This window comes from Bos indicus, chromosome 28 (genome assembly GCF_029378745.1).
Source record: "Bos indicus isolate NIAB-ARS_2022 breed Sahiwal x Tharparkar chromosome 28, NIAB-ARS_B.indTharparkar_mat_pri_1.0, whole genome shotgun sequence".
Classification (NCBI taxonomy): domain Eukaryota; kingdom Metazoa; phylum Chordata; class Mammalia; order Artiodactyla; family Bovidae; genus Bos; species Bos indicus.
In genome coordinates this window covers 28320659-28346834 of record NC_091787.1, presented here as the reverse complement: position 1 = coordinate 28346834, position 26176 = coordinate 28320659, and the positions used below count along the sequence as shown (strand labels likewise).

Genomic DNA, 26176 nt, shown 5'->3' with positions numbered 1-26176 from the left:
TACAAAAAGAGCATGTTGCAAGATTTGATGGGGAGAGCTATACTTAAACTCCCCTTCTTTTAGTTTTTGAATGTGGATTTTTAATGTTTGAATGCGCTCTTTCAACAATGGCCTGTCCCTGGGGAGATTATAAGGGATGACCGTATTATGTTTAATTTGAAACTTTATACAAAATTCCTGAAAAGACTTAGAAGTGTAAGCAGGAGCACTGTCAGTTTTCAGAGCCTTTGGCAGGCCCAAATATGAAAAACAAGTAAAGAGATGTTGTATCACATCTTTAACTGCCTCTCCGGTACGAGCAGTTGCAATAATAATGTGAGAAAAGGTATCTACAGTTACATGAACAAAGGACAGTTTTCCAAATGAAGAGACATGAGTTACATCCATTTGCCAGAGTACGTTAGGTTTGAGACCGTGAGGATTAACTCCCATAGGTAGACTATTATAAACAGTGGGGCAGTGTAGGCAAGAACGCACAATCTCTCGAGCAGTCTCTCTGGGAATTTGGAATTGATATCTTAAAGCAGTAGCATATTGATGATGAAGTGAGTGAGAGGCTCTGGCCTCCTCAATCACAGTAGCCACTGTATTTCTGGTTAACAAGTCAGCCAAATCCAGTCCCCACTGCTGAGTTTTCCAAATTTGATGACATATTGAGTGCATTGAGTACAAAAAAGATCTTCACTACCCAGATAATCACGATGGTGTGATCACTCACCTAGAGCCAGACATACTGGAATGTGAAGTCAAGTGGGCCTTAGAAAGCATCACTACAAACAAAGCTAGTGGAGGTGATGGAATTCCAGTTGAGCTATTTCAAATCCTGAAAGATGATGCTGTGAAAGTGCTGCAGTCAATATGCCAGCAAATTTGGAAAACTCAGCAGTGGCCACAGGACTGGAAAAGGGCAGTTTTCATTCCAATCCCAAAGAAAGGCAATGTCAAAAAATGGTCAAACTACTGCACAATTGCACTCATCTCACACGCTAGTATAGTAATGCTCAAAATTCTCCAAGCCAGGCTTCAGCAATACATGAACTGTGAAATTCCAGATGTTCAAGCTGGTTTTAGAAAAGGCAGAGGAACCAGAGATCAAACTGCCAACATCTGCTGGATCATGGAAAAAGTAAGAGAGTTTCAGAAAAACATCTATTTCTGCTTTATTGACTATGCCAAAGCCTTTGACTGTGTGGATCACAATAAACTGTGGAAAATCTGAAAGAGATGGGAATACCAGACCACCTGACCTGCCTCTTGAGAAACCTATATGTAGGTCAGGAAGCAACAGTCAGAACTGGACATGGAACAACAGACTGGTTCTAAATAGGAAAAGGAGTATGTCAAGGCTGTATATTGTCACCCTGCTTATTTAACTTATATGCAGAGTACATCATGAGAAACGCTGGGCTGGAAGAAGCACAAGCTGGAATCAAGATTGCCAGGAAAAATATCAATAACCTCAGATATGCAGATGATACCACCCTTATGGTAGAAAGTGAAGAACTGAAGAGCCTCTTGATGAAAGTGAAAGAGGAGAGTGAAAAAGTTGGCTTAAAGCTCAACATTCAAAAAACTAAGACCATGGCATCCGGTCCCATCACTTCATGGCAAATAGACAAGGAAACAGTGCAAACAGTGTCAGACTTTATTTTTGGGGCCTCCAAAATCACTGCAGATGGTGACTGCAGCCATGAAATTAGAAGATGCTTACTCCTTGGAAGGAAAGTTATGACCAACCTAGATAGCATATTGAAAAGCAGAGACATTACTTTGTCCACAAAAGTCCATCTAGTCAAGGCTATGGTTTTTCCAGTGGTCATGTGTGGATGTGAGAGTTGGACAGTGAAGAAAGCTGAGCGCTGAAGCTTTTGAACTGTGGTGTTGGAGAAGACTCTTGAGAGTCCCTTGGACTGCAAGGAGATCCAGCCAGTCCATCCTAAAGGAGATCAGTCCTGGGTGTTGATTGGAAGGACTGATTTTGAAGCTGCAACTCCAAGACTTTGGCCACCGGATGTGAAGAGCTGACTCATTTGAAAAGACGCCGATACTGGGAAAGAGTGAGGGCAGGAGGAGAAGGGGACGACAGAGGATGAGATGGTTGGATGGCATCACTGACTCAGTGGACATGGGTTTGGGTGGACTCTGGGAGTTGGTGATGGACAGGGAGGCCTGGCTTGGTGCGGTTCATGGGGTCACAAAGAGTCGGACGTGACTGAATTGAACTGAGTGCATTACTTTAACAGCATCAGCTTTTAGGATTTGAAATAGCTTGGATGGAATTTCGTCACCTCCACTAACTTTGTTTATAGTAGTGCTTCCTAAGGCCCACGTGACTGCATATTCCAGGATGTCTGGCTCTAGGTATGTGACCACACCATTGTGGTTACCTCAGTCATTAAGAACTTTTTGGTATCGTTCTTCTGTGTATTCTTGCCAACTCTTCTTAATCCCTTCTGCTCCTATTAGGTCCTTGCCATTTTTGTCCTTTATTGTGCCCATCGTTGCATAAAATGTTTGTTATCTCTGATTTTCTTGAAGAGATCTCTAGTCTTTCCCATTCTATTGTTTTCCTCTATTTCTTTGCATTGTTCACTTAAGAAGACGTTGTTGTCTCTCCTGGCTGTTTGCTGGAACTCTGTGTTCAGTTAGGTATATCTTTTGTTTCTCCTTTTCCTTTCACTTCTCTTCTTTTCTCAGCTGTGTCTGGTGCTGAAAGTCAAGTCTGTTGCTGTAAAGAGCAATATTGGATAGGAACCTGGAATGTTAAGTCCATGAATCAAAGTAAATTGGAGGTGGTCAAGCAGTAGATAGCAAGAGTGAACATTGACATTTTAGGAATCATTGGACTAAAATGGACAGGAATGGGTGAATTTAATTCAGATAGCCGTTGTATCTACTACTGTGGGTAAGAAATCCCTTAGAAGAAATAGAGTAACCCTCATAGTCAGTGAAAGAGTATGAAATGCAGTACGTGGCTTCAATCCCCAAAACAACAAAATGATCTTGGTTTGTTTCCAAGGCACACTATTCAACATCACAGTAATCCAAGTCTAGGCCCCAGCCACTAATGCCCAAGAAGATGAAGTGGAACGGTTCTGTGAAAACCTACAAGACCTTGTGGAACTAACACCAAAAAGACATGTCGTTTTCACTGTAGGGTATTGGAATGCAAAAATTGGAAGTCAAGAGATAACTGGAATAACAGGCAAGTTTGGCCTTGGACTACAAAATGAAGCAGGGCAAAGGTTAAGAGTTTTGCCGAGAGAACATACTGCTTCTGCTACTGCTAAGTCACTTCAGTCATGTCCGACTCTGTGCGACTCCATAGACGGAAGCCCACCAGGCTCCCCCGTCCCTGGGATTCTCCAGGCAAGGACACTGGAGTGGGTTGCTATTTCCTTCTCCAATGCATGAAAAGTGAAAGTGAAGTCACTCAGTCATGTCCGACTCCCAGCGACCCCATGGACCACAAGCCCACCAGGCTCCTCCGTCCATGGGATTTTCCAGGCAAGAGTACTGGAGTGGGGTGCCATCCACTGTCATAGAAAATACCCTCTTCCACAACATAAGAGATAACTCTGCACGTGGACATCACCAGGTTGATTATATTCTTTGCAGCCGAAGATGGAGAACCTTTATATACTCAGCAAAAACAAGACCTGGAGCTGACTGTGTCTCAGATTATCAGCTCCTTATTGCATAATTCAGGCTTAAATTGAAGAAAGTAGGGAAAGCCACTAGGCCATTCAGATATGACCTAAATCAAATCCCTTATGATTTTACAGTGGAGATGATGAATAGATTCAAGGGATTAGATCTGGTAGACAGAGTGCCTGGAGAACTGTGAATGGAGATTCATAACATTGTAGGTTTCTGAAAAGGTTTTAAATTAGGAATTTATTTCGTTGAGTTAGAACTATCCAGATTATCTTCTTCTTGAGTATGTTTTTGTAATTTGTGTCTTTGAGAGAATTTGTTTGTTTCAGCTAAAGTTTTTGAATTTCATTAGATGGAAATGTTCATAATATTTTATTATTCTTTCATGTCTCTCGCCCTGAAGTGATGTTCCCTCTTTTCTTGCTGACATCCGTAATTTGTGTCTAGTCTTTTATTCCTGATCTCTCTGGCAAGAGGTTTATCAGTTGTATTGGTCTTATAAGAAGAACAACAAAAAGCTTTTGGTTCCACTAATTTTTCTCTATTGTTTGTTCATTTTTCTGTTTCATTGACTTCTGCTTTTATCTGTATTGTTACATTTCTTATGCCTAGCTTTGGGTTTAATTTGCTCTTTTTCTGGTTGCTTAATGTAGTAACTTAAATTACTGATTTGAGACTTTTTTTAGTATTTTAGTGTTTTAAAAGTATTTTAAGTAAACATTTTTGAGATAATTGTCAATTCATTTGCAATTATAAGTCTTGTGATTTATTTCATCTATTTAGAAGTATGTTTAGTTTTCTACATTTGGGTTTTTTTTTTTGTTACTGTTACAGATATCTCTGTTACTGATTTACAGTTTGATTCTGTTTGTCAAATAACGTTCTGTACAATATCAGTTCTTTTAAATACATTTGTACCTGTTTTCTGTTATAGAATATTATCTATCTTGGTAAATTTTCTATGTACATTTAAAAGGATGTACATTCTGATGTTTTTTTGTTTTTTAATTGATCTATAAATCTATAAATATAGCATCTAGTTGTTGGTGATCATTGTCTTGTATATCCATATTGATTTTCTGTCTACTTGTTCTGTTAATTACCGAGAGGACTGTTGAAATCTCCAACAGTACTTGGAGATTCGTCTATTCCTCCTTTCAGTTGTGTCAGTTCTTCCATATCTTCTTGGCAGGTCAGTTCCTTTATAATTACAAAGCATCCCTTTTTATCCCTGACAGTATTTCTTGTTCTGAGGTCTACTTTTTTAGATATTAATATAGCCATTCCAGCCTTCTTTGCTTTGTATTTTTCATTGTATATATTTTTTTATTCTTTTACTTTTATATATTATTTTTAAGTTAATTATTTTTGACTGTGCTGGGTCTTCGTTGATGGTTTCAGACTTTCTCTAGTTGCAGCAAGCGGAGGCTAGTCTTTGTTGCCATGCTCAGGCTTCTCATTGTGGTAGCTTATTTTCTTGCAGAGCATGGTCTCTGGAGTGCTTGGGCTTCAGTAGTTGTATTATGTGGGCTCAGTAGTTGTGGTACACAGGCTTAGTTGCTGCATGGCATGTGGGATCTTAGTTCCTAGGCCAGGAATTGCACCCATGTCCCTTGCATTGGCAGGCAGATTCTTAACCACTGAACCATGAGAAAGTCCCTAAGAAGATTTCTTAAAGATAGCATATAATTGATTTTTTAAAAATCTGGTCTGTCATCTCTTCCTTTTAAGTGGAATGACTAGATTGTTTACTTTTAATGTAGTTATAGACATAGGTGGGTTTAAGTCTACCATTTTGTGATTTTTTTTTTTTTTTTGGTCTTATCTTTCCTTTGTTCATGTTTTCCTACCGTTTTTTAGATTGAGGGTTTTTAAAACTTGCATTTTCTTGACACTGTTGGCTTATTAGCTACAACCGTTTTATTTTTCAGTAAATCTTCATAGGTTTACAATATATATTTAATTCATCACTTTCAAATAATATTACATAACTTAACATATAATTTAAGAACCTCACAATATGTCATTTTTTTTCCTTCCTTCTATCCTTTGTCTGATTGTCATTAATCTTGCTTCTGTTTATAAACAACTTTCTGTAAGATTTCTTATAGTTTGTTGGTACTGGATACACTTTCAGTTTTTTTTGTATGAAATAAGTCTTTAATTTGTCTTCTTTTTCAAAAGATAATTTTTACTGGTTACAGGATTTTTTTTCTTTTGGAATGTTTTTTAAAATTATTTATTTATTTACTCTTGATTGGAATGGATCTTGGATGCTGTATCCTGTTTCTCATTGGCATTTTCCTCAGGCTTAGCATCCACTGGTGATTCTTACCTGATGATTCTAGCACTTGCTCTACATTTAGTATTCAATTTTCTGCATTCATTTGTAAGTAGGGGACCTTCCTTCTCACCTTACTTTTAAATTTATTTGTTATGGGTGTGATTTCATAAATTTTCTTTTCCAAGGGCTTATAATTTACTGTTGTGCTTAATTATTTTGATACTTAAATTATCTCAGATTTATCTCGGAGTCCTCTGAAGCCTTTTCTGGGGATGCATTTTCTTTGGCCTGTATTTGTACTTTTGTTTCAGTTCTCCCATATATATGTATACATGTCTGCTTTAAAATGTCTTAATTTCTCTAAGGTCTCACCCGGTGCCTCCCCTTAGAGCTTTAGTTATTCTGTCGTATTCTTCTGCCAGTAATCTCTTGTCCCCGGTAAAAGATCTGTCATCCCCTGTAGTTCCTTTTCTCCCTCTGCAGGCAATTAACACTTCTTATAGTGGCCTCCAACCTGGTATCCAGACTGTGCTTCTGTCCCCAACAGCACTGCAAGTTAGGCAAGACAGAAACCAGTTCCTCAGGCAGCCTCTTAATAAGCCGGAACATTGCAAACCACTTTTACTCTTCCTTCTCCCCTGTTGGAGGAGTAGAAACTGGGTGGCTTCTTTCTGATCTCTTGTGATGTCCTAGGGCAGAGTGTAGGGCAAGGGGTAGATAGAGAACATGAGGGTTCCTACCATTTTGGGTACAGTTTTCCTTTGGTTAGGCATTTGTTTGGTTATTGCAGGTTCTTAACTCATTTCTAGCATTCTCCCAAAGCTACTTTCGTCCATATGTTGTTCATTTAGTGTTTCTGTCTGGGAATGAGAGATGAGAGCTTGATTCTTCTTGTGTGATTGCTCCCTCTTCCCAGTCCCTAACAATCACTAATCTACTTTCTGTCTTTATGAATTTGCCTATTCTGAATATCTGATAGAAGTGGACTCATACAGTATGTGGCCTTTGTCTCTGGGCATCTTTCATTTATAATGTATTTAAGATTTATCAATGTTTTATCATGTAGTGCTACTTCATTTCTTTTAATGGCCAAGTAATATTCCATTGTATGGCTATACCGCAGTTTGTTTATGCCTTCATCACTTGGTGAATATTTTGAGTTGTTTCTGCTTTGGGCTTTTATAAATAACACTGCTATTCATACATGTTTTCTTGTAATAATTTGTAATATTGTAAACAAGGCTGAGTTTACCGTTTTTATTCATTTAATTGACCTTGATCTGATAAGAGAAAATAACTCTTCCATTATGCTAGACAGTGTTCTAAGTGCCTCCTTTGCTTATTTTGTGTCATCATCAGTGTATCCCTTTGAGTTAGATACTGCTTTTCCATTTTACTTATAAAGAAACTGAAGTTTAGAGATGATAATTTTCTCAAGGTACCACAGCTAGTAGGTCCATCATGCTAAGCAGGATAGATTATGCAAAGTTGTGTAGGTCCTAATAACAGCTGCAGTTTATACAGTCCGATAGAACAGATAGATGAAATTGGTTCTTGGAGTCACTGTGGAAAATTATTTGAATGGGAAAAAAAAAAAAAAACTGTTTAGGGGCTTTCCTGGTGATCCAGTGGTTAAGACTGTGCTCCCAGTGCAAGAGGCACAGGTTCAATCCCTGGCTGGGAAACTAGGATCTCACATGCTGCACGTCATGGCTAAAAACAAAACCGTAATACCAAAAAGCCTCCAAAAGCTGTGTAAATTGAAGGTCTTTTGCTTATCTGTAACCACTGGCATCAGTCTTTCAGCAAGATTTCTTGGGCCCAACCTTGACTAGAGTTAGGTAGTAATTTGCACAGTATGGGCTTCCCTGGTGGCTCCTACGGTAAAGAATCTGCCCACAGTGCAGGAGAACTGGGTTTGATCCCTGGGTCGGGAAGATCCCCTGGAGAAGGGAATGGCTACTCACTCCAGTATTCTTGCCTGGTGAATTCATTCCATGGACAGAGGATCTTGGTGGACTACAGTCCATGAGTTCACAAAGTGTCGGACATGACTGAGCAACTGACACGTTCCCTGAGCATTCAGAAAAGCTCCCCAGGGTCTTCCCAGTTGTGCTTGGGTTTTTCAACTCCAAATCATATTCTGTTCCCTAATAGTTAAAGTTATCATGTGAATCAGATGTTAAAAAGAAGGACTTCTGTTCATTAGGGTTATTCATCTTCACTCCTGAATCGGGACTGCGGGAGGTAAGATTCTTTATCTTTTTAAAAATTCATTCATATTATTAATTTTTTTCTTCCTTTGAGAAGGCGAATTTATCCTTCTTTGTAGCTGTGCCAAGTGTGTGAAGTTCTTTTGGGATCTCTGAGGTGCAATAGGAATATAGGTAATGTTGAAAAAGGAATTTATTAGTTTACATTTAAATCTTCCTCTACTATATTAGGTTTCTACTGCTATGTAATAAATTACCACAGTCTTAGCTTAAAACCACACTCATTTATCATTTCACAATATTGTAGTAGTTTTGTAGATCAGAAGACCTGGTGGACTCTATGGCATTCTCTGCATAGAGTCTCGCAAGGCCAAAATCAAGATATTGGCCAGACTGATCTCTTATCTGGAGGCCCTGGAGGAGAATCTGCTTCCAAGGTCATTCACATTGTTGTCAGAATTCAGTTCCTTGTGCCTATAGGTCTGAAGTCCCTGTTTCCTTGACATGTGACTGTTCTTGTTTCTGTCATATCCTTTTTGTGCTTCACATCTCTGCTTGTGCCACCAGCCAGAGAATACTCTGCTTTATAAAGAGCTCATGTGTATAGATCAGGCTTACTGGGATAATCTGCCTATATTAAGGTCAGCTGTGCCATATAATATAGTATAATCATAGCAGTGATATCACATTCACAGGTTCTATCCACAGTCAAAGGGGATTCTACGAGGTTAAGGGTCTCTGAGGGTCATTCTTAAAATTCTGCCTGTCATAGCTATTAATGTTCATTTTAAAACATTGTGGTGAAGGTCACATTTTTGATTCAGCAGATAACTTTTCTACTCCCGGGTTTCATCCTTCCCTTCCCTCACCCTTCCTAGAATTCTTTTCTTCCTTAAAGTAGCGGGCCCCTTTTGTTTCTTTATTTGATAGTATGCTTGTCCTTGATCTCACCCTTGACTCTCTTAAGGAAACCCTGTATTTACCTTTTAGAATAACGTTTCCTGAAATCATTTTCTTTTCTGCTGGTCAATTATATAAGAAATGTTGTTTGACTCTAGACGTTATCACCATCATCCTTGTGCTTCAGCTCCCTAAGCCTGAGTATTTAATGTAGGATTTAGCTACTCACAGACATAAGCAAGGTATTTTTCATCTATGTGATCTGCAGATGAACTGCACTTTTACTCTTTCCTATCTTGCGTTAAGATTCAAAGATGTCTCATTGTCTGCAAGTTCAAGAAGCATAATATATTAAAACCCTGTATGTCTCTCAATCTATCTATAGCTAGTAATGCTGCTATAATTTCATTTTATCTCACAGCAGGGCCTAGTAGAAAGCACATCAGTAATGAAAAATAGTAATTCAAAACTGTGTTCGGTGGAGCATTCTGAAAGCTTATAGATATGTCTGAAGCAACAGGGGACTTTTTTGGCTGCCTGGAAAACCTAAACAGGTTATGGACCAGAAACTACATCATCCTGCTCATACTGTAGTCTGAAGGCTGACACTAGGCACAAATGGCTCTTGGATCTGGGGTTCATATTCTGTCCCCAAGTTAGGATAATTTTTTTCCATTTAGTATTATTCCCTGAAGAAGAAAATTTATATATAAAAGCTTTAGTGTATAATTTGGGATTTTTCATGTGTAAAGGGAGCTGCAGGATTTATAATTATCTTGTGAACTAATTTAGAATGAAGACAGATAACAGAGATACCTTGGAGATATTGTAAGTTTGGTTCCAGACCACTGCAATAAAGTGAATATTATAATAAAGTGAGTTACATGAATTTTTTGGTTTCCCAGTTTGGTGTCTAAAAGCGTATATATCTTGATTAAAAATGTTGTTTGAAAAATGGTGCCAGTAGTCTTGCTCCACTCAGAGTTGCTACAAAACCTCAATTTGTAAAAAAACTTATCTGTGAAGCACAGTAAAGCGAAGCACAATTAAACAAGGTGTGTCTGTAGTTGTCTTTGATTGTAATAAAAGTTGTGAATGCCTGAGGTCTTTTGTTAGGTGGGAAAGTCAGAAAGGAGGTGGTATAATAACAAGATTCATATAGTGCACCATTTGGATGGAGATGGTGGTTGTGTTTATCTTTTATTCATTCGTTAACTATTTTTTAAACATCTATTATTGGCCAGACTATATATTTTATACTAACAATGGACTTTACCTTGGATCTTTACCTTTACTTTAATATGGACCCCATATTCTAGTGGGGGAAAATAGTGTTCTTATAGAAGGAGTTACAGTACTGAGAGTTAAGTGCTATTAGAGGGAAGTACTCTGCAACCCACTCCAGTACTCTTGCCTGGAAAATCCCATGGATAGAGGAGCCTGGTAGGCTGCAGTCCATGGGGTCGCAAAGAGTCGGATACGACTGAGCGACTTCACTTTCACTTTTCACTTTCATGCATTAGAGAAGGAAATGGCAACCCACTGCAGGGTTCTTGCCTGGAGAGTCCCAGGGACAGGGGAGCCTGGTGGGCTGCCGTCTATGGGGTCGCACAGAGTTGGACACGACTGAAGTGACTTAGCAGCAGCAGCACAGTGGGTACCCAGGGAAGAGATTCTCCAGTGTTTGGAAAAGGCTTAATAAGGGAGGCGACACTTGAACAGTCTTGAAAGAAGACTTTTGCTGTTGTAATAATAGTACAGGTTACCATGTAGGAGATGAGTGTCTAACCTGAATAGGAGGTTTACCATTAACTCACCACTACTGTTTAAGTGATCGTTGTCTTTGGGAATAAATGTAGGTTGGTAGGTGAATTGCCAGCTGGTACTTACAAGTAACTTATGGAGGAACTAGTTAAACTTTTAGAAAAGTAGGTTTGAGTACTCATTGTGTTTATCTACTTAAGAGAGATGTATCCTTTAGTGAAGGGGAGATACTCTTTGCCCCTTTTTAATGGGTAAAGATATTTAAACAATAAGTGAGAACATTCATTTTTTTCTGGTCACTGTAAAAGCTGATCCTTGAATATTTGCTCTTTGTTTTTAAGAGCCTCTCTTCTTTCCTGTAATTATGTCTGAATAGAATTTATAAAATAGAATAGTCAAAACCCTGTTTTCTAAGCTTATTCAACATAACAACATAACATATAGAGACTCTCAAAGTCCACTTTTGTGAGCATTCTTAAAGAATAGATATGACTCAGCAGAGCCTGATTAACTCTTGGCTGTGCTTTAGAAGGAAGAGTAAAGATGGCATTTATTTAGAATGTTGCATAGTCACATGAAAAGCGAGAAGGGGTAAAACCTGCACTTACTATATACTACTGTGTTCCAGAGGCCTCAGCACAACCCTGTTGTCTGTTTTAAAGATGATGAAATTGAGTTTCAGAGCAGTGACTAGCTCACCTCAGGTAATATTGATAAGTGACAGAAATAGAATTTGACCCTAGGCCTACCTGGTTGCAAAACCAAATGCTCTTTTTTACCAGTCTGCCTATATGAATAACTTTCCTGTGTGAATGAGGTTTATATCATTCACCCAGGAGTGATTTTCTGGGATTTGGCCATAAAGAAAATTTAATGAGCGTAGGAGGAGAAGGCTTCCATACTAATTCCCTCTTTTTCTTTGCATAGAATATCAGGAAGTGAATAGGTGGACACCTCACAAATAACCTGTTTTGTACTTATTTATAGGTTTTGTGAGAGCATGTAAAAAATCTATATAGGACCATTGAGTTAGAAGTAAACTAGGCCATCTCCCTTATCTTACAGAGAAGGAGACCAAGGTCTAGAGAAGTGAGATGGTATGCCTGATCATAGCTGGTTTATGACTGCATTGAAATTAGAACCTGAGACCCTATATTCCAGGTTACAAGACTTGTAGCTAAATCCCAAGCCTGTGTTATACCTGGAGTTCCTGGAAGATGATACATATGTGAATATAATTGGAGGATTACTTTTTTGTCTGTGCCTCTCAGCATGTTCTGTCAAGGCAGTGTGCTGTAAATTATGTTTTGTGTTACATGTTTGGATCATATTCATAGTCATTCTTAACTCATGTAATTGAGCATGACCTTTGGGATCTGAATCTGAGAGGCTTCATTTCTGCTAGCTGAGAGCTCTGGCAGATATATCTTAAGTTATATCCCAACCTCAACAGATCAGTTTGAATTCTTATTGGGGCTTTTTGTTTTGTTTTTATTAATTTATTTTTAATTGGAGGATAATTGCTTTACAATGTTGTGTTGGTTTCTGCCTTACATCAGCATAAACCAGACAAAGGTATATATATGTCCTCTCCCTCTTGAACCTCTTTGCCACCTGCCACCCCATCCCACTCCTCTAGGTTGTCACAGAGCATCATACAGCAAATTTACTCTGGCTGTCTATTTTACATGTGATTAAGTAATGTATATATTTCAGTGCTACTCTCTCAAGTCATCCTACCCTCTCCATTCATCCCATCCCATCTCCATTGCTATCCTGCAGACTTATTAGGGCTTTAAGGGAAGAAAAAAACTGAGCTAATCCATACTTCTCTCTATTGGCCTTTTCCCCAAACGTGGCAATTGTTAGATATCACTATGCCTCCTTAATTGTTCATTCTGATAGGACTGCCAGCAGTTCTGCCCAGGAGTGGAGCCTGAGGGCTGGATTAAAAGTGAGATCAGTGAAGAGCCTGTGACCATGTGGTTGGTGATTGCTAGTAAATCATGGAGCTATGGGCTTCCCAGGTGGCACAATTGGTAAAGAATCCATCTGCCAATGCAGGAGGCATAAGAGATGTGGGTTCAATACTTGGATTGGGAAGATTCCCCTGGAGGAGGGCATTGCAACCCACTCCAGTGTTCTTGCATGGAAAATGCCATGGACAGAGGAATTTGGTGGGCTACAGTCTATAGGGTTGCAAAGAGTCGGACATGACTGAAGCCACTTAGCACGCACACACGCACGCTGAGTTACAGCTTGACGTTGAACTCTGAGCTTGGGCTTAGGCCTGCACACAAGCTTTCTGTGGAGGTAGCTTTTGCATGTATTTTTTTCCTTAGATGAGGTCTTATTTAACAAATAAAGAAACTGAGGCTCTTAGATGTGGCTTAGCCGTAAAGAATACACCCCCCACCCCCAGTCGAGATAGAACTGCCCTAGGGAATTCCTGTTACTTCACCCTTTGCTTCTGCTTGCTGGGTGGAAGGTCACCACCATTAGAATTTTCAGGCACCAGCCTGGGTGGCCAACCTAATGAAGTAAAATAGTTCCAGCTCCGAGTAATGGTGAACTTGGAGCAGGGCCCAGTGTAATTAAGCCCCTGGAGTAAAGAATTTGTTGTTGGCCTTTATTCATTTCAGTGAAGAGGGTTGCGGGTAGGAATATGATATATTCCAAGCAAAGAAAAACAGTGACTGTAGAGATTTATGCCATTGCCTTGAAGATTGTTTTGTTCCACATTAAATTTAGATAATTCAATAGGAGAAGAGCTTTTCTTGGTAGATGGCATTCCTAGGCAGGGTAAAATTTAGGGCGTTTCTTCATTTACTAAAAGATTGTACAGTAGGGTTGCATATGCATTATATAATCTCCAGTATAGTTGAAGACTGTTGGAACTCCTATGACTCAGAATTCCCCCAGACTTCAGATTATGTGGCCTTTAGGTATCCTATCTGCTCCTTTTCTTCCTCTTTTGCATTATCTATGTTTGGCTTCCCAGTATTTGGGATTTTTTGTGGCCAGTGAATTCAAATCGACTAGAGTGGTAGACTCCCAGAGAATAAGGTAAGTGAGTAACATAATACATTTGTGTTGTTTTTAAATGTCTAAGTGGGCTTCCCTGATAGCTCAGTTGGTAAAGAATCCGCCTGTGATGCAGGAGACCCTGGTTCTATTCCTGGGTTGGGAAGGTCCACTGGAGAAGGGATAGGCTATCCACTCCAGTATTCTGGCCTAGAGAATTCCATGGACTGTATAGTCCATGGGGTCGAAAAGAGTTGGACACAACTGAGTGATTTTCACTTTCAAACCTCTGAGTTTGTGGTAATTTGTTACAGTAACAATGGGATACCAGAGAAGGCAATGGCAACCCACTCCAGTACTCTTGCCTGGAAAATCCCATGGGCAGAGGAGCCTGGTAGGCTGCCGTCTATGGGGTCGCTAAGAGTCGGATCCGACTGAGTGACTTCACTTTCACTTTTCACTTTCATGCATTGGAGAAGGCAATGGCAACCCACTGCAGTGTTCTTGCCTGGAGAATCCCAGGGACGGGGGAGCCTGGTGGGTTGCCGTCTGTGGGGTCGCACAGAGTCAGACACGACTGAAGCGACTTAGTAGCAACAGCAGCATCAACGGGATACTGATAATTTTAAACTCACAGAAAAGTTGTAAGACTGAGAATAGTACCCTTTACTCAGATTTGCTTGTTGTTAATATTTTACTTTATCATTCTCTTTTTCTCTTTTTTCATTCTTTCTGAACTTCTATAAAGTGCATTGCATATGTCACGGCCCTTTACACCAATACCTCAGTATATATTTCCTGAGAATTGGAATTTTTTTGAATAACCATGTATATCTTCCCATGTTTGAGTCATTTTTATTTTTGTCAAGTGTCTTGTTTATGTCTGTTTTCCATTGCTTAATAGCAATAGTATTTTAGTCATTTTCCTTTGGAAGTTCTTTACATATTAGAGATATTACCCCTTTATCTGTGACACTATTGTAAATATTTTCTTCTAGTGTATTGTTTGTCTTTGGACTTGCTTATATATTCTGCCATATAAAAGTTTTCTCTTTTTAAATAATCAAATTTATTTGTCTTATCTCTTATTACATCTGGATTTCTAGTCTTAGTTTGAAAATCTTTTTCTGCCTTCAGGTTAAAGAAGAATTTACCCATTTTTTTTTTCTTGTATAGTTTGTTTATTTACATTTCAGTCTTTAATTTGAAGTTTATTCTTGTGTCTGGTGCAGTGAATACATATAATTTTATTCTTTTTCTAATTGACTATCCAGTTGCCCTAATACAATTTATTAACAGAAACGATACTTGCTTCAGTGATTTGAGATAACACCTTACCTTCCACAAAGATTTTTGTATGTACATGGTATTCTTAACATATGTTAAAAGACCTTTGGGAAGTCATCAAATCCAGAGGGTCAACTAAGAGTTGATCAGACGGTCAAATGAAATATTCCATGATAATTGAGTTATAGGAGAAAACTTATTTCAGGATTGCTAAGATGCTGTTAAACAGAAAAGACATATACATTTTTATATTTAACAGCTTTATTGAAGTACAGTTTACTTAAACCCCACCCCTTTCAAGTGTATGGTTCAGTCATTTTTAGTAAATTTACGGAGTTGTACAATCATTACCATAATCTAAATGTACTTTTAGAACATTTCTGTCACTCTAAAAAGATCCCTTATGCCTAATCCCAGACAACCATCTGTCTTTCAGTCTCTATAGATCTGCCTTTTCCGGATATTTCATATAAATGGAATCATATAATATGTAGTTTTCGCATCTGGCTTTTTTACTTGGCTATTGTTTTTGTGGTTTATTCATATTATTGCTGTTGCCCAATAGTATTTCATTGTATTTCTATACTAAATTTTGTTTAGCCACTCGTCAGTTAATAAACATTTGGATTATTTCCATTTTTTGGCCTTTATAGATAATATTGCTATGATGTTCACCTACAAGTCTGTATGTGGACTCAGGCTTTCGTTTCTCTCGAGTAAAGTCCTAGGAGTGAAATGTCTGGGTTGTATTGAAATTTCATGTTTAACTTTTTGCAGCTGCTAAGTCACTTCAGTCGTGTCCGACTCTGTGCGACCCCAGAGTCCGACTCTGGCAGCCCACCAGGCTCCGCTGTCTCTGGGATTCTCCAGGCAAGAACACTGGAGTGGGTTGCCATTGCCTTCTCCAATGCATGAAAGTGAAAAGTGAAAGTGAAGTCGCTCAGTTGTGTCCGACTCTTCGAGACCGCATGGACTGCAGCCCACCAGGCTCCTCCGTCCGTGGGATTTTCCAGGCAAGAGTACTGGAGTGAGGAACTGCCAAACTTTTCCAAAATGGCTGCATCATTTTACACCCTCCCAGCAACGTGCAGTTTAGTTTCTCCACATCCTCACCAACACTTGTTATTGCCTGTCGTTTTGATTATAGTCATTCTAGTGAATGTGAAGTGGTATCTCATTTTGGTTTTGATAGACTAATGATATTTAGTGTCTTCTCATATGTTTACTAGCCATTAGTATATCTTCTTTGGTGAATTATACGGATACTTTGCTCATTTTTAAGTTGGATGGTGTATCCATTTTATTACTGAATTTTTAAAAACTTAAAAAAATTGTATTTATCAGATATATGATTTGCAAATATTTTTCTCCCAAATAATTTTTTTTCTCTGTGGCTACTCTTCTTACTTTCCTAATGTGTCTTTTGAAGCACAATTTTTAACTTTGATCAAGTTCAGTTAATCCTTTTTTTTCTTCTTTTATGAATTATGCGTTTGGTGCTCATATCTCAGAAAAGGATGTATGGCAAAACCAATACAATATTGTAAAGTAAGAAAAAATAATAATAATAAAAATAAATAAATAGAAAAGGCAAGTATTAAAACTACCTTTCTTTTCATGGAATTATGAAATTTGCCTTATTTTCAGGACTAGTCTGGTGATCAGACCCATTTATTGTGTGAGTTTTATTGAAATGTGCAAGGCCTTGCTTCTGCGTGATAGCCACATTGTTCCAGCTTTTCAGGGCAACTATTACTGGAGAGGCAGTGTAATATTGATCAAAAGTGTAGGCTTTCGGACCTGCCTACCTGGGTTTGAATTGTAGCTTCATTGCTTCCTACCAGTGTTGCTTTGGGTTAGTGGCTTTATTTCTCTTTGCCTCAGTTTTCCTCATCTGTGAGCAGTGAATACTACTACTTTGCTCACAAGATATTTGTCTATATAAAGTTTGTAAGAAATGCTTAGGGCAGAGTAAAGGGCTTAGAAAATATTAGATCTTATTACTAGGGGATCAATTCTCAATTGTAGTTCGTGATAGGGTTGTGCATATTGGCATCATTTGGGGGACTTTGCTTGCCTTTCTAAAATGACAGCTTCTGCCATGAGTTACAGCAGCTAGGGTTTGATAAGCATTGTGCTTAGTCTTCCTCGACACTTTTAAAGTTGATTGTTCCTTAAAATCACTTTCATTAAATGAGGCAATTTGAGTTGATCTGTAGAATCATAAAACTCTTCATTAGATGTAAAAATAGGTCAAGCTCTGTTAACACTTAGAAAATGAATACTCTATTAACTCCTTTTGCCAAGGCAAAATTAGTCTTAGGCAAACCAAGAATTGGGATATAAGACTATCTGCATTTGATAAATACATTCTTCTGCCTTTAGGCTGATTTACTAGCATAGAGATCAGATTATGGGATAAGAACTTGAAATTCAGAGGTAGAATTCCTGTTTGTTCCTGTTGGAGGAGAAGATGCTCAACTTTTTTTTCTTGACTTCATTTGCAAAATGAGTTCAATGAAAGTTGAGACCTAATTACTTTCAAAAGGGATTCATGATTTAATAGGGGACTAGTATCAGAATATATAAAGAATCCTTATAATTCAACAATAAAAAGACAGAAAATGGGCAACGGAGATGTACAAATGTCCAACCGGGACATAAGAAGATGTTCAGCATCATTGGTCAATAGTGAAAAGCAGATCAAAACCACCTCATAGTAGATGCAATACCATTTTATACCTACTAAGATGACTATAATTTAAATTATAAATTTAAAAAGGAAAATATTAAGTATTGGTGAAGGTGTAGAGAAATAGGAACCCTCATACATTGCTACTTGGAATGTAAAATTGTTGAGTTCCTGTGGTAAACAGTTTGGTAATTCGGAGAAGGCAATGGCACCCCACTCCAGTACTTTGCCTGGAAAATCCCATGGATGGAGGAACCTTGTAGGCTGCAGTCCACGGGGTCACTAAGAGTCGGGCACGACTGAGCGATTTCCCTTTCACTTTTCACTTTCATGCATTGGAGAAGGCAATGGCAACCCACACCAGTGTTCTTGCCTGGAGAATCCCAGGGACGGGGGAGCCTGGTGGTTGCCGTCTGTGGGATCACACAGAGTCGGACACGACTGAAGTGACTTAGCAGTAGCAGCAGTAAGTTAAACATAGAGTTACCATGCTGCTGCTACTGCTGCTAAGTCGCTTCAGTCATGTCCGACTCTGTGCGACCCCATAGACGGCAGCCCACTAGGCTCCTAGTTTGCATTCCCACCAACAGTGTAAGAGGGTTCCCTTTTCTCCACACCCTCTCCAGCATTTATTGCTTGTAGACTTTTGGATAGCAGCCATTCTGACTGGCGTGAAATGGTATCTCATTGTGGTTTTGATTTGCATTTCTCTGATAATGAGTGATGTTGAACATCTTTTCATGTGTTTGTTAGCCATCTGTATGTCTTCTTTGGAGAAATGTCTGTTTAGTTCTTTGGCCCATTTTTTGATTGGGTTTTTTATTTTTCTGGAATTGAGCTGCAGGAGTTGCTTGTATATTTTTGAGATTAATTCTTTATCGGTTGCTTCATTTGCTGTTATTTTCTCCCATTCTGAAGCCTGTTTTTTCACCTTGTTTATAGTTTCCTTTGTTGTGCAGAAACTTTTAATTTTAATTATATCCCATTTGTTTATTTTTGCTTTTATTTCCAGTATTCTGGGAGGTGGGTCATAGAGGATCCTGCTGTGATTTATGTCAGAGAGTGTTTTGCCTATGTTCTCCTCTAGGAGTTTTATAGTTTCTGGTCTTATGTTTAGATCTTTAATCCATTTTGAGTTTATTTTTGTGTATGGTGTTAGAAAGTGTTCTAGTTTCATTCTTTTACAAGTGGTTAACCAGTTTTCCCAGCACCACTTGTTAAAGAGATTGTCTTTTCTCCATTGTATATTCTTGCTTCCTTTGTCAAAGATAAGGTGTCCATAGGTGCATGGATTTATCTCTGGGCTTTCTATTTTGTTCCATTGATCTATATTTCTTTGTGCCAGTACCATACTGTCTTGATGAATGTGGCTTTGTAGTAGAGCCTGAAGTCAGGCAGGTTGATTCCTCCAGTTCCATTCTTCTTTCTCAAGATTGCTTTGGCTATTTGAGGTTTTTTGTATTTCCATACAAATTGTGAAATTATTTGTTTTAGCTCTGTGAAAAATACCATTGGTAGCTTGATATAGGGATTCCATTGAATCTATAGATTGCTTTGGATAGTATACTCATTTTCACTATATTGATTCTTTTGATCCATGAACATGGTATATTTCTCCATCTATTAGTGTCCTCTTTGATTTCTTTCAGCAGTGTTTTATAGTTTTCTTTATATAGGTCTTTTGTTTCTTTAGGTAGATATATTCCTAAGTATTTTATTCTTTTCATTGCAATGGTGAATGGAATTGTTTCCTTAATTTCTTTATCTTCTCATTATTAGTGTATAGGAATGCAAGGGATTTCTGTGTGTTGATTTTATATCCTGTAACTTTACTATATTCATTGATTAACTCTAGTAATTTTCTGGTGGAGTCTTTAGGGTTTTCTATGTAGAGGATAATGTTATCTGCAAACAGTGAGAGTTTTACTTCTTTTCCAATTTGGATTCCTTTTATTTCTTTTTCTGCTCTGATTGCTGTGGCCAAAACTTCCAAAACTATGTTGAATAGTAGTGGTGAGAGTGGGCACCCTTGTCTTGTTCCTGACTTTAGGGGAAATGCTTTCAATTTTTCACCATTGAGGATAATGTTTGCTGTGGGTTTGTCATATATAGCTTTTATTATGTTGAGGTATGTTCCTTCTAGTCCTGCTTTCTGGAGGGTTTTTATCATAAATGGATGTTGGATTTTGTCAAAGGCTTTCTCTGCATCTACTGAGATAATCATATAGTATTTATTTTCAATTTATTCATATGATGTATTACATTGATTGATTTGCGGATATTGAAGAATCCTTGAATCCCTGTGATAAAGCCCACTTGGTCATGATGTATGATCTTTTTAATGTGTTGTTGGATTCTGTTTGCTAGAATTTTGTTAAGGATTTTTGCATCTATGTTCATCAGTGATCACAAATGTTTTTTAAAGCAGTGTTATTCATAATACTAGACAAAAGATGGAATCAGGCCTAATGGCCTTCAAGAGTTAAATGGATAATCAAATTGTGTTATATGCATACACTGGAATATTATTCAGCCATTAAAACAAATGAAGTACTGATATATGCTTCAGCTTGAATGAAGTTTGAAAGCATGCTAAGTGAAAGAAGCCAGACGCAAAGGTTGTATGTAGTATGATTTACTTTATTTGCCATGTCCAGAGTACCAAACTCCAAAGAGATAAAAAGCAAACTGGAGGTTACCAGAGGATAAGCAATGAGAAATAATAGAGTGATTATTTAATAAGTATGAGGTGTTTTTATGGGGTGCTGAAAAAGTTTTGAAACTAAAGAGAGCTGGCAGTTGTACAACATTGTGAATACACGAAATACAACTCAATTGTCATCCTAAAATGGTTAATTGTATGCTAAGTGAATTTTCTGTCTTTTTAAAAGTGGCAGTGGGGTTCATAAATATATTTACTTTTTCTGCTTTCAGAGACAAAAGCTTTAAGTGCAAGGAATGATGATGCCAGAAAAGGATGACCATATTTGATGTGGCAACTCCAGTGTCTAGATATTTCTCTGAATTCATTTTTCATCTGTCTTTGCTTGGGGACAGTTTGTTCTTAACACAATATTTTACCTATAAATACTGCAGTGTCTGCCAAGATAAAAACTGTCTTTTATAAATAGTATATTATCTTTGGGTAAGGCCATAAGAGGCCCAGTTGCTCTGAACTAATTAAAAGCCGACGAGGAACAAAAGGTTATTAGAATCTATAATTAGGTAGCATTCTGTTTTTCCTGGGCATACCATTTTGTCAGGCTACCAGTTCATTTTTTAAAAAATACTACTTTATTGAAGTGAAATTCATTTAACATAAAATTAACCATTTTAAAATGAATGATTCAGTGGCATTTTGTGCATTAGCAGTATTGTACAACTATGAATTCTGTAATATTTCACATGTTTTTATCACCCCTGAAAGGAATCCCATACCCTGATGCACATCCTTGCCGGCACTTGTTGCTTTCCACTCTTTCGGTTATAACCAGCATTATGGGCGTGAAATGGCACCTCATCGTGGTTTTGACTTGCATTTCCCTTAATGGCTGACGACACTGAACATCTTCTTGTAGTCGTTAGCCATTTGTATTTCTTCTTTGGAGAAATGTCTACTCAAGTCCTTTTTCTATTTTTTAAATTGAGTTTTATTTGTTGAGCTATGTAAGTGTTCTTTATATATTATGCATACTGTATGACCCTTATCAAGTATATAGTTTACAAATATTTCTTCCATTCTTTAGGTTGTCTTTTTTACTTTCTTGATAGTCCTTTGATACATAAAAGTTTTAAAATGTGAAGTTTGATGTACCTAATTTTTCTTTTGTTGCCATACTACTGGTGTCATATCTAAGAATCCGTTGCCAAATCCAAGGGGTCATGAAGATTTTCCTGTCTTCTAGGAGTTTTGTGCAAGAGAAGGCAATGGCAACCCACTCCAGTACTCTTGCCTGGCAAATCCCATGGACAGAGGAGTCTGGTAGGCTGCAGTCCATGGGGTCGCTAGGAGTCGGACACGACTGAGCGACTTCACTTCCACTTTTCAGTTTCATGCATTGGGGAAGGAAATGGCAACCCACTCCAGTGTTCTTGCCTGGAGAATCCCATGGACGGGGAAGCCTGGTGAGCTGCCGTCTCTGGGGTCGCACAGAGTCGGACACGACTGAAGCATCTTAGCAGCATCAGCAGGAATTTTGTGATTATGTAGTTTTTGGCTCCTATATCATTGATCCATTTTGATATAGGTTTTGTATATAGTATGAGGTATGGGTTCAACTTCATTCTTTTGCGTGTAGGTATTCAGATGTCCCAATATCATTTGTTGAAGAGACTCTTCTTTCCCCACTAAATTGTCCTGGCACCCTGGTTGAAAAGTCAGTTGGTCATGGATGTGTGACTTTCTTTCTGCTCAGTTCTGTGCTGCCATTTAGTTTTGTATGGGCTGAGTTTCTTGTTTTTCTCCCTTTGATAACAGGATCATGGGGTTGATAGCAGCATTTTCCAGAATCCTAAAAAGCTTCACCTAACTATTGGGATGTTGGTGCTTTTGAGTGAGCAAGAGATCCAGCAGACATGTGAGATGCTACAGCAGTGTAAAGAGGAATTCATTGAGTGAGTAATCCAGAGGAGTGGGGAGGGTGGTTGCCCTGTACTGGCCTTTTTTTCTGGTATCACAGACTTGTTTTTGGCCTAGGGAGCTGGGTGACTTGGGAACAAGATTTGTTGACTGACCCATTTGTAACACTTAACATTGGGTTTCTTGTGTGAAAGGTTTAAAGTGGATTTAAAGCATATATTTACAAATTTGTATGGAAAGGCTCTACCTTAAATTTTGCTAATTCACTAAGTAGTTTTTATTCTTTAACAGGACATCCCATTCCTTTGTCAAAAAAGAAATTCTCTTCGTTATCTGTATGAGTGTATTAGTTTTCTGTGCTGCTGTAATACATTACTGCAAGATTGGTATCTTAAAAAAACCCAAATTTATAATCCTATAGTTCTGTGGGGCAGAAGTCTGATACGGGATTCACTGAGCTATTATCAAGGTACTGTCAGGGTTGTGTTCCTTTCTGGAGGCTCCAGGGGAGAATCTGTTTGCTTGCCTTTGAAGTCCTGTTTTTAGAGGCCACCACATTCCTTGGCTAGTAGCCTTCTTCCTCCTTCTTCAACACTAACAACATTGCATCTGTTTGGCCCTCCGTCTGTTGTTACATCTCTCTCTCTGGCCATAGCAGGGACAGGTTATCTTCTTTTAAGGATGCGTGTGATTTAATTGAACCCACACAGGTAATGCAGAAAAATCTCCCCACCTCAAACTCCTTAGCCTTAATCACATCTGCAAAACCGTCTTTGCTCTCTTTGAACTAGTGTATTTACAAATCCAAAGAGTAGAACACGGGCATCTTGGGAGGGCTCTTACTATGTTTACCATGGTTACTCAGATATTATAAGATGATTCCCTAGGAGAGTCTTCATTGTATTTCAGAAAAGCAGCAGACTTTTTCTTTTTTTTTCAAATTCAGGTTATTTTGTTTGAGTCAATAAGGATACCAAAAAGTATCCAAGCAGTCTGGCCAGGGAGAACATTGCTGTGCTGATGGCTGACTTCTTATTCTTTTTTATTGTAATATTTTAACTTGTATGTACATCTGACCTAACAGCTCTGTTTCAAAGGATCATCTCTCCCCACTGACCCCTTCCTTTACTCTTTTCGCATAAGATTGATACAGAACAAGAGCAATTTGAAAATTGACTCGCTTGAATAATTTTATTTTTATGCAGTTATAAAATACAGTTCAGTTCAGTTGCTCAGTCGTGTCCAACTCTTTGTGACCCCATGAATTGCAGCACGCCAGGCCTCCCTGTCTATCACCAACTCCCCGGAGTCTACTCAAACTCATGTCCATCGAGTTGGTGATGCCATCCAGCCATCTCATCCTCTGTCGTCCCCTTCTCCTCCTGCCCCCAATCCCTCCCAGCATCAGAGTCTTTTCCAATGAGTCAACTCTTTGCGTGAGGTGGCCAAAGTACTGGAGTTTCAGCTTTAGCATCAGTCCTTCCAAAGAAATACCAGAGCTGATCTTCTTCAGAATGGACTGATTGGACCTCCTTGCAGGCCAGGGGACTCCGAAGAGTCTTCTCTAACACCACAGTTCAAAAGCATCAATTCTTCGGCGCTCAGCTTTCTTCACTGTCCAACTCTTGCATCCATGCGTGACCACAGAAAGAACCATAGTCTTGACTAGATGGACCTTTGTTGGCAAAGTAATGTCTCTGCTTTTGAATATGCTATCTAGGTTGGTCATAACTTTCCTTCCAAGGAGTAAGCGTCTTTTAATTTCATGGCTGCAGTCACCATCTGCAGTGATTCTGGAGCCCCCAAAAATAAAGTCTGACACTGTTTCCACTGTTTCCTCATCTATTTCCCATGAAGTGATGGGACCAGATGCCATGATCTTAGTTTTATGAACGTTGAGCTTTAAGCCAACTTTTTCACTCTCCTCTTTTACTTTCATCAAGAAGCTCTTCAGTTCCTCATCACTTTCTACCATAAGGGTGGTGTCATCTGCATATCTGAGGTTATTGATATTTCTCCTGACAATCTTGATTCCAGCTTGTGCTTCTTCCAGCTCAGCGTTTCTCATGATCTACCTTGCATATAAGTTAAATAAGCAAGGTGACAATATACGGCCTTGACGTACTCCTTTTCCTATTTGGAACCAGTCTGTTGTTCCATGGCCAGTTCTAACTATTGCTTCCTGACCTGCATACAGGTTTCTCAAGAGGCAGGTCAGGTGGTCTGGTACTCCCATCTCTTTCAGAATTTTCCACAGTTTATTGTGATCCACACAGTCAAAGGCTTTGGAATAGTCAATAAAGCAGAAATAGATGTTTTTCTGGAACTCTCTTGCTTTTTCAAAGATCGAGCGAATGTTGGCAGTTTGATCTCTGGTTCCTCTGCCTTTTCGAAAACCAGCTTGAACATCTGGAAGTTCACGGTTCACATATTGCCGAAGCCTGGCTTGGAGAATTCTGAGCATTACTTTACTAGCGTGTGAGATGAGTGCAATGGTGTGGTAGTTTGAGCATTCTTTGACATTGCCTTTCTTTGGGATTGGCATGAAAACTGACCTTTTCCAGTCCTGTGGCCACTGCTGAGTTTTCCAAATTTGCTGGCATATTGAGTGCAGCACTTTCACAGCATCATCTTTCAGGATTTGAAATAGCTCAACTGGAATTCCATCACCTCCACTAGCTTTGTTCGTAGTGATGCTTTCTAAGGCCCACTTGACTTCACATTCCAGGATGTCTGGCTCTAGGTGAGTGATCACACCATCATGATTATCTGGGTCGTGAAGGTCTTTTTTGTACAGTTCTGTGTATTCTTGCCACCTCTTCTCAATGTCTTCTGCTTCTGTTAGGTCCATCCCATTTCTGTCCTTTATCGAGCCCATCTTTGCATGAAATGTTCCCTTGGTATCTTTAATTTTCTTGAAGAGATCTCTAGTCTTTCCCATTCTGTTGTTTTCCTCTATTTCTTTGCATTGATTGCTGAGGAAGGCTTTCTTATCTCTCCTTGCTATTCTTTGGAACTCTGCATTCAGATGCTTATATCTTTCCTTTTTTCCTTTGCTTTTCACTTCCCTTCTTTTCATTATAGGGGAGTGGAATGCAAAAGTAGGAAGTCAAGAAACACCTGGAGTAACAGGCAAATTTGGCCTTGGAATACGAAGGCTTCCTCAGACAGCCATTTTGCTTTTTTGCATTTCTTTTCCATGGGGATGGTCTTGATTCCTGTTTCCTCCATCCATAGTTCATCAGGCACTCTATCAGATCTAGTCCCTTAAATCTATTTCTCACTTCCTCTGTATAATCATGAGGGATTTGATTTAGGTCATACCTGAGTGGTCTAGTGGTTTTACCTACTTTCTTCAATTTACGTCTGAATTTGGCAATAAGGAGTTGGTGATCTGAGCCACAGTCAGCTCCCGGTCTTGTTTTTGTTGACTGTATAGATCGTCTCCATCTTTGGCTGCAAAGAATATAATCAGTCTGATTTCCTTGTTGACCATCTTGTGATGTCCATGTGTAGAGTCTTCTCTTGTGTTGTTGGAAGAGGGTGTTTGCTCTGAGCAGTGTGTTCTCTTGGCAAAACTCTATTAGCCTTTGCCCTGCTTCATTCCGTATTCCAAAGCCAAATTTGCCTGTTACTCCAGGTGTTTCTTGACTTCCTACTTTTGCATTCCAGTCCCCTATAATGAAAAGGACATCTTTTTTGGGTGTTAGTTCTAAAAGGTCTTGCAGGTCTTTATAGAACCGTTCAACTTCAGCTTCTTCAGCTTTACTGGTTGG

General features: G+C 38.8%; 1 protein-coding gene across 7 annotated transcripts in view; it reads left to right on the top strand.

Annotated features, from left to right (window-relative positions):
• ASCC1 (activating signal cointegrator 1 complex subunit 1) overlaps nt 1-26176 on the top strand; it is a 115163-nt gene that overhangs the window by 26272 nt on the left and 62715 nt on the right. For all 7 annotated transcript variants that reach the window (XR_002180081.2, XM_019953697.2, XM_070782263.1 and 4 more), the window contains exon 6: nt 22299-22435. Coding sequence is in view for 6 of the 7 variants with exons in the window: in XM_019953697.2 (XP_019809256.2) it covers nt 22299-22435 (137 nt within the window). In the remaining variant the exon portion in view is untranslated. The remainder of the gene's footprint in view (nt 1-22298; nt 22436-26176) is intronic.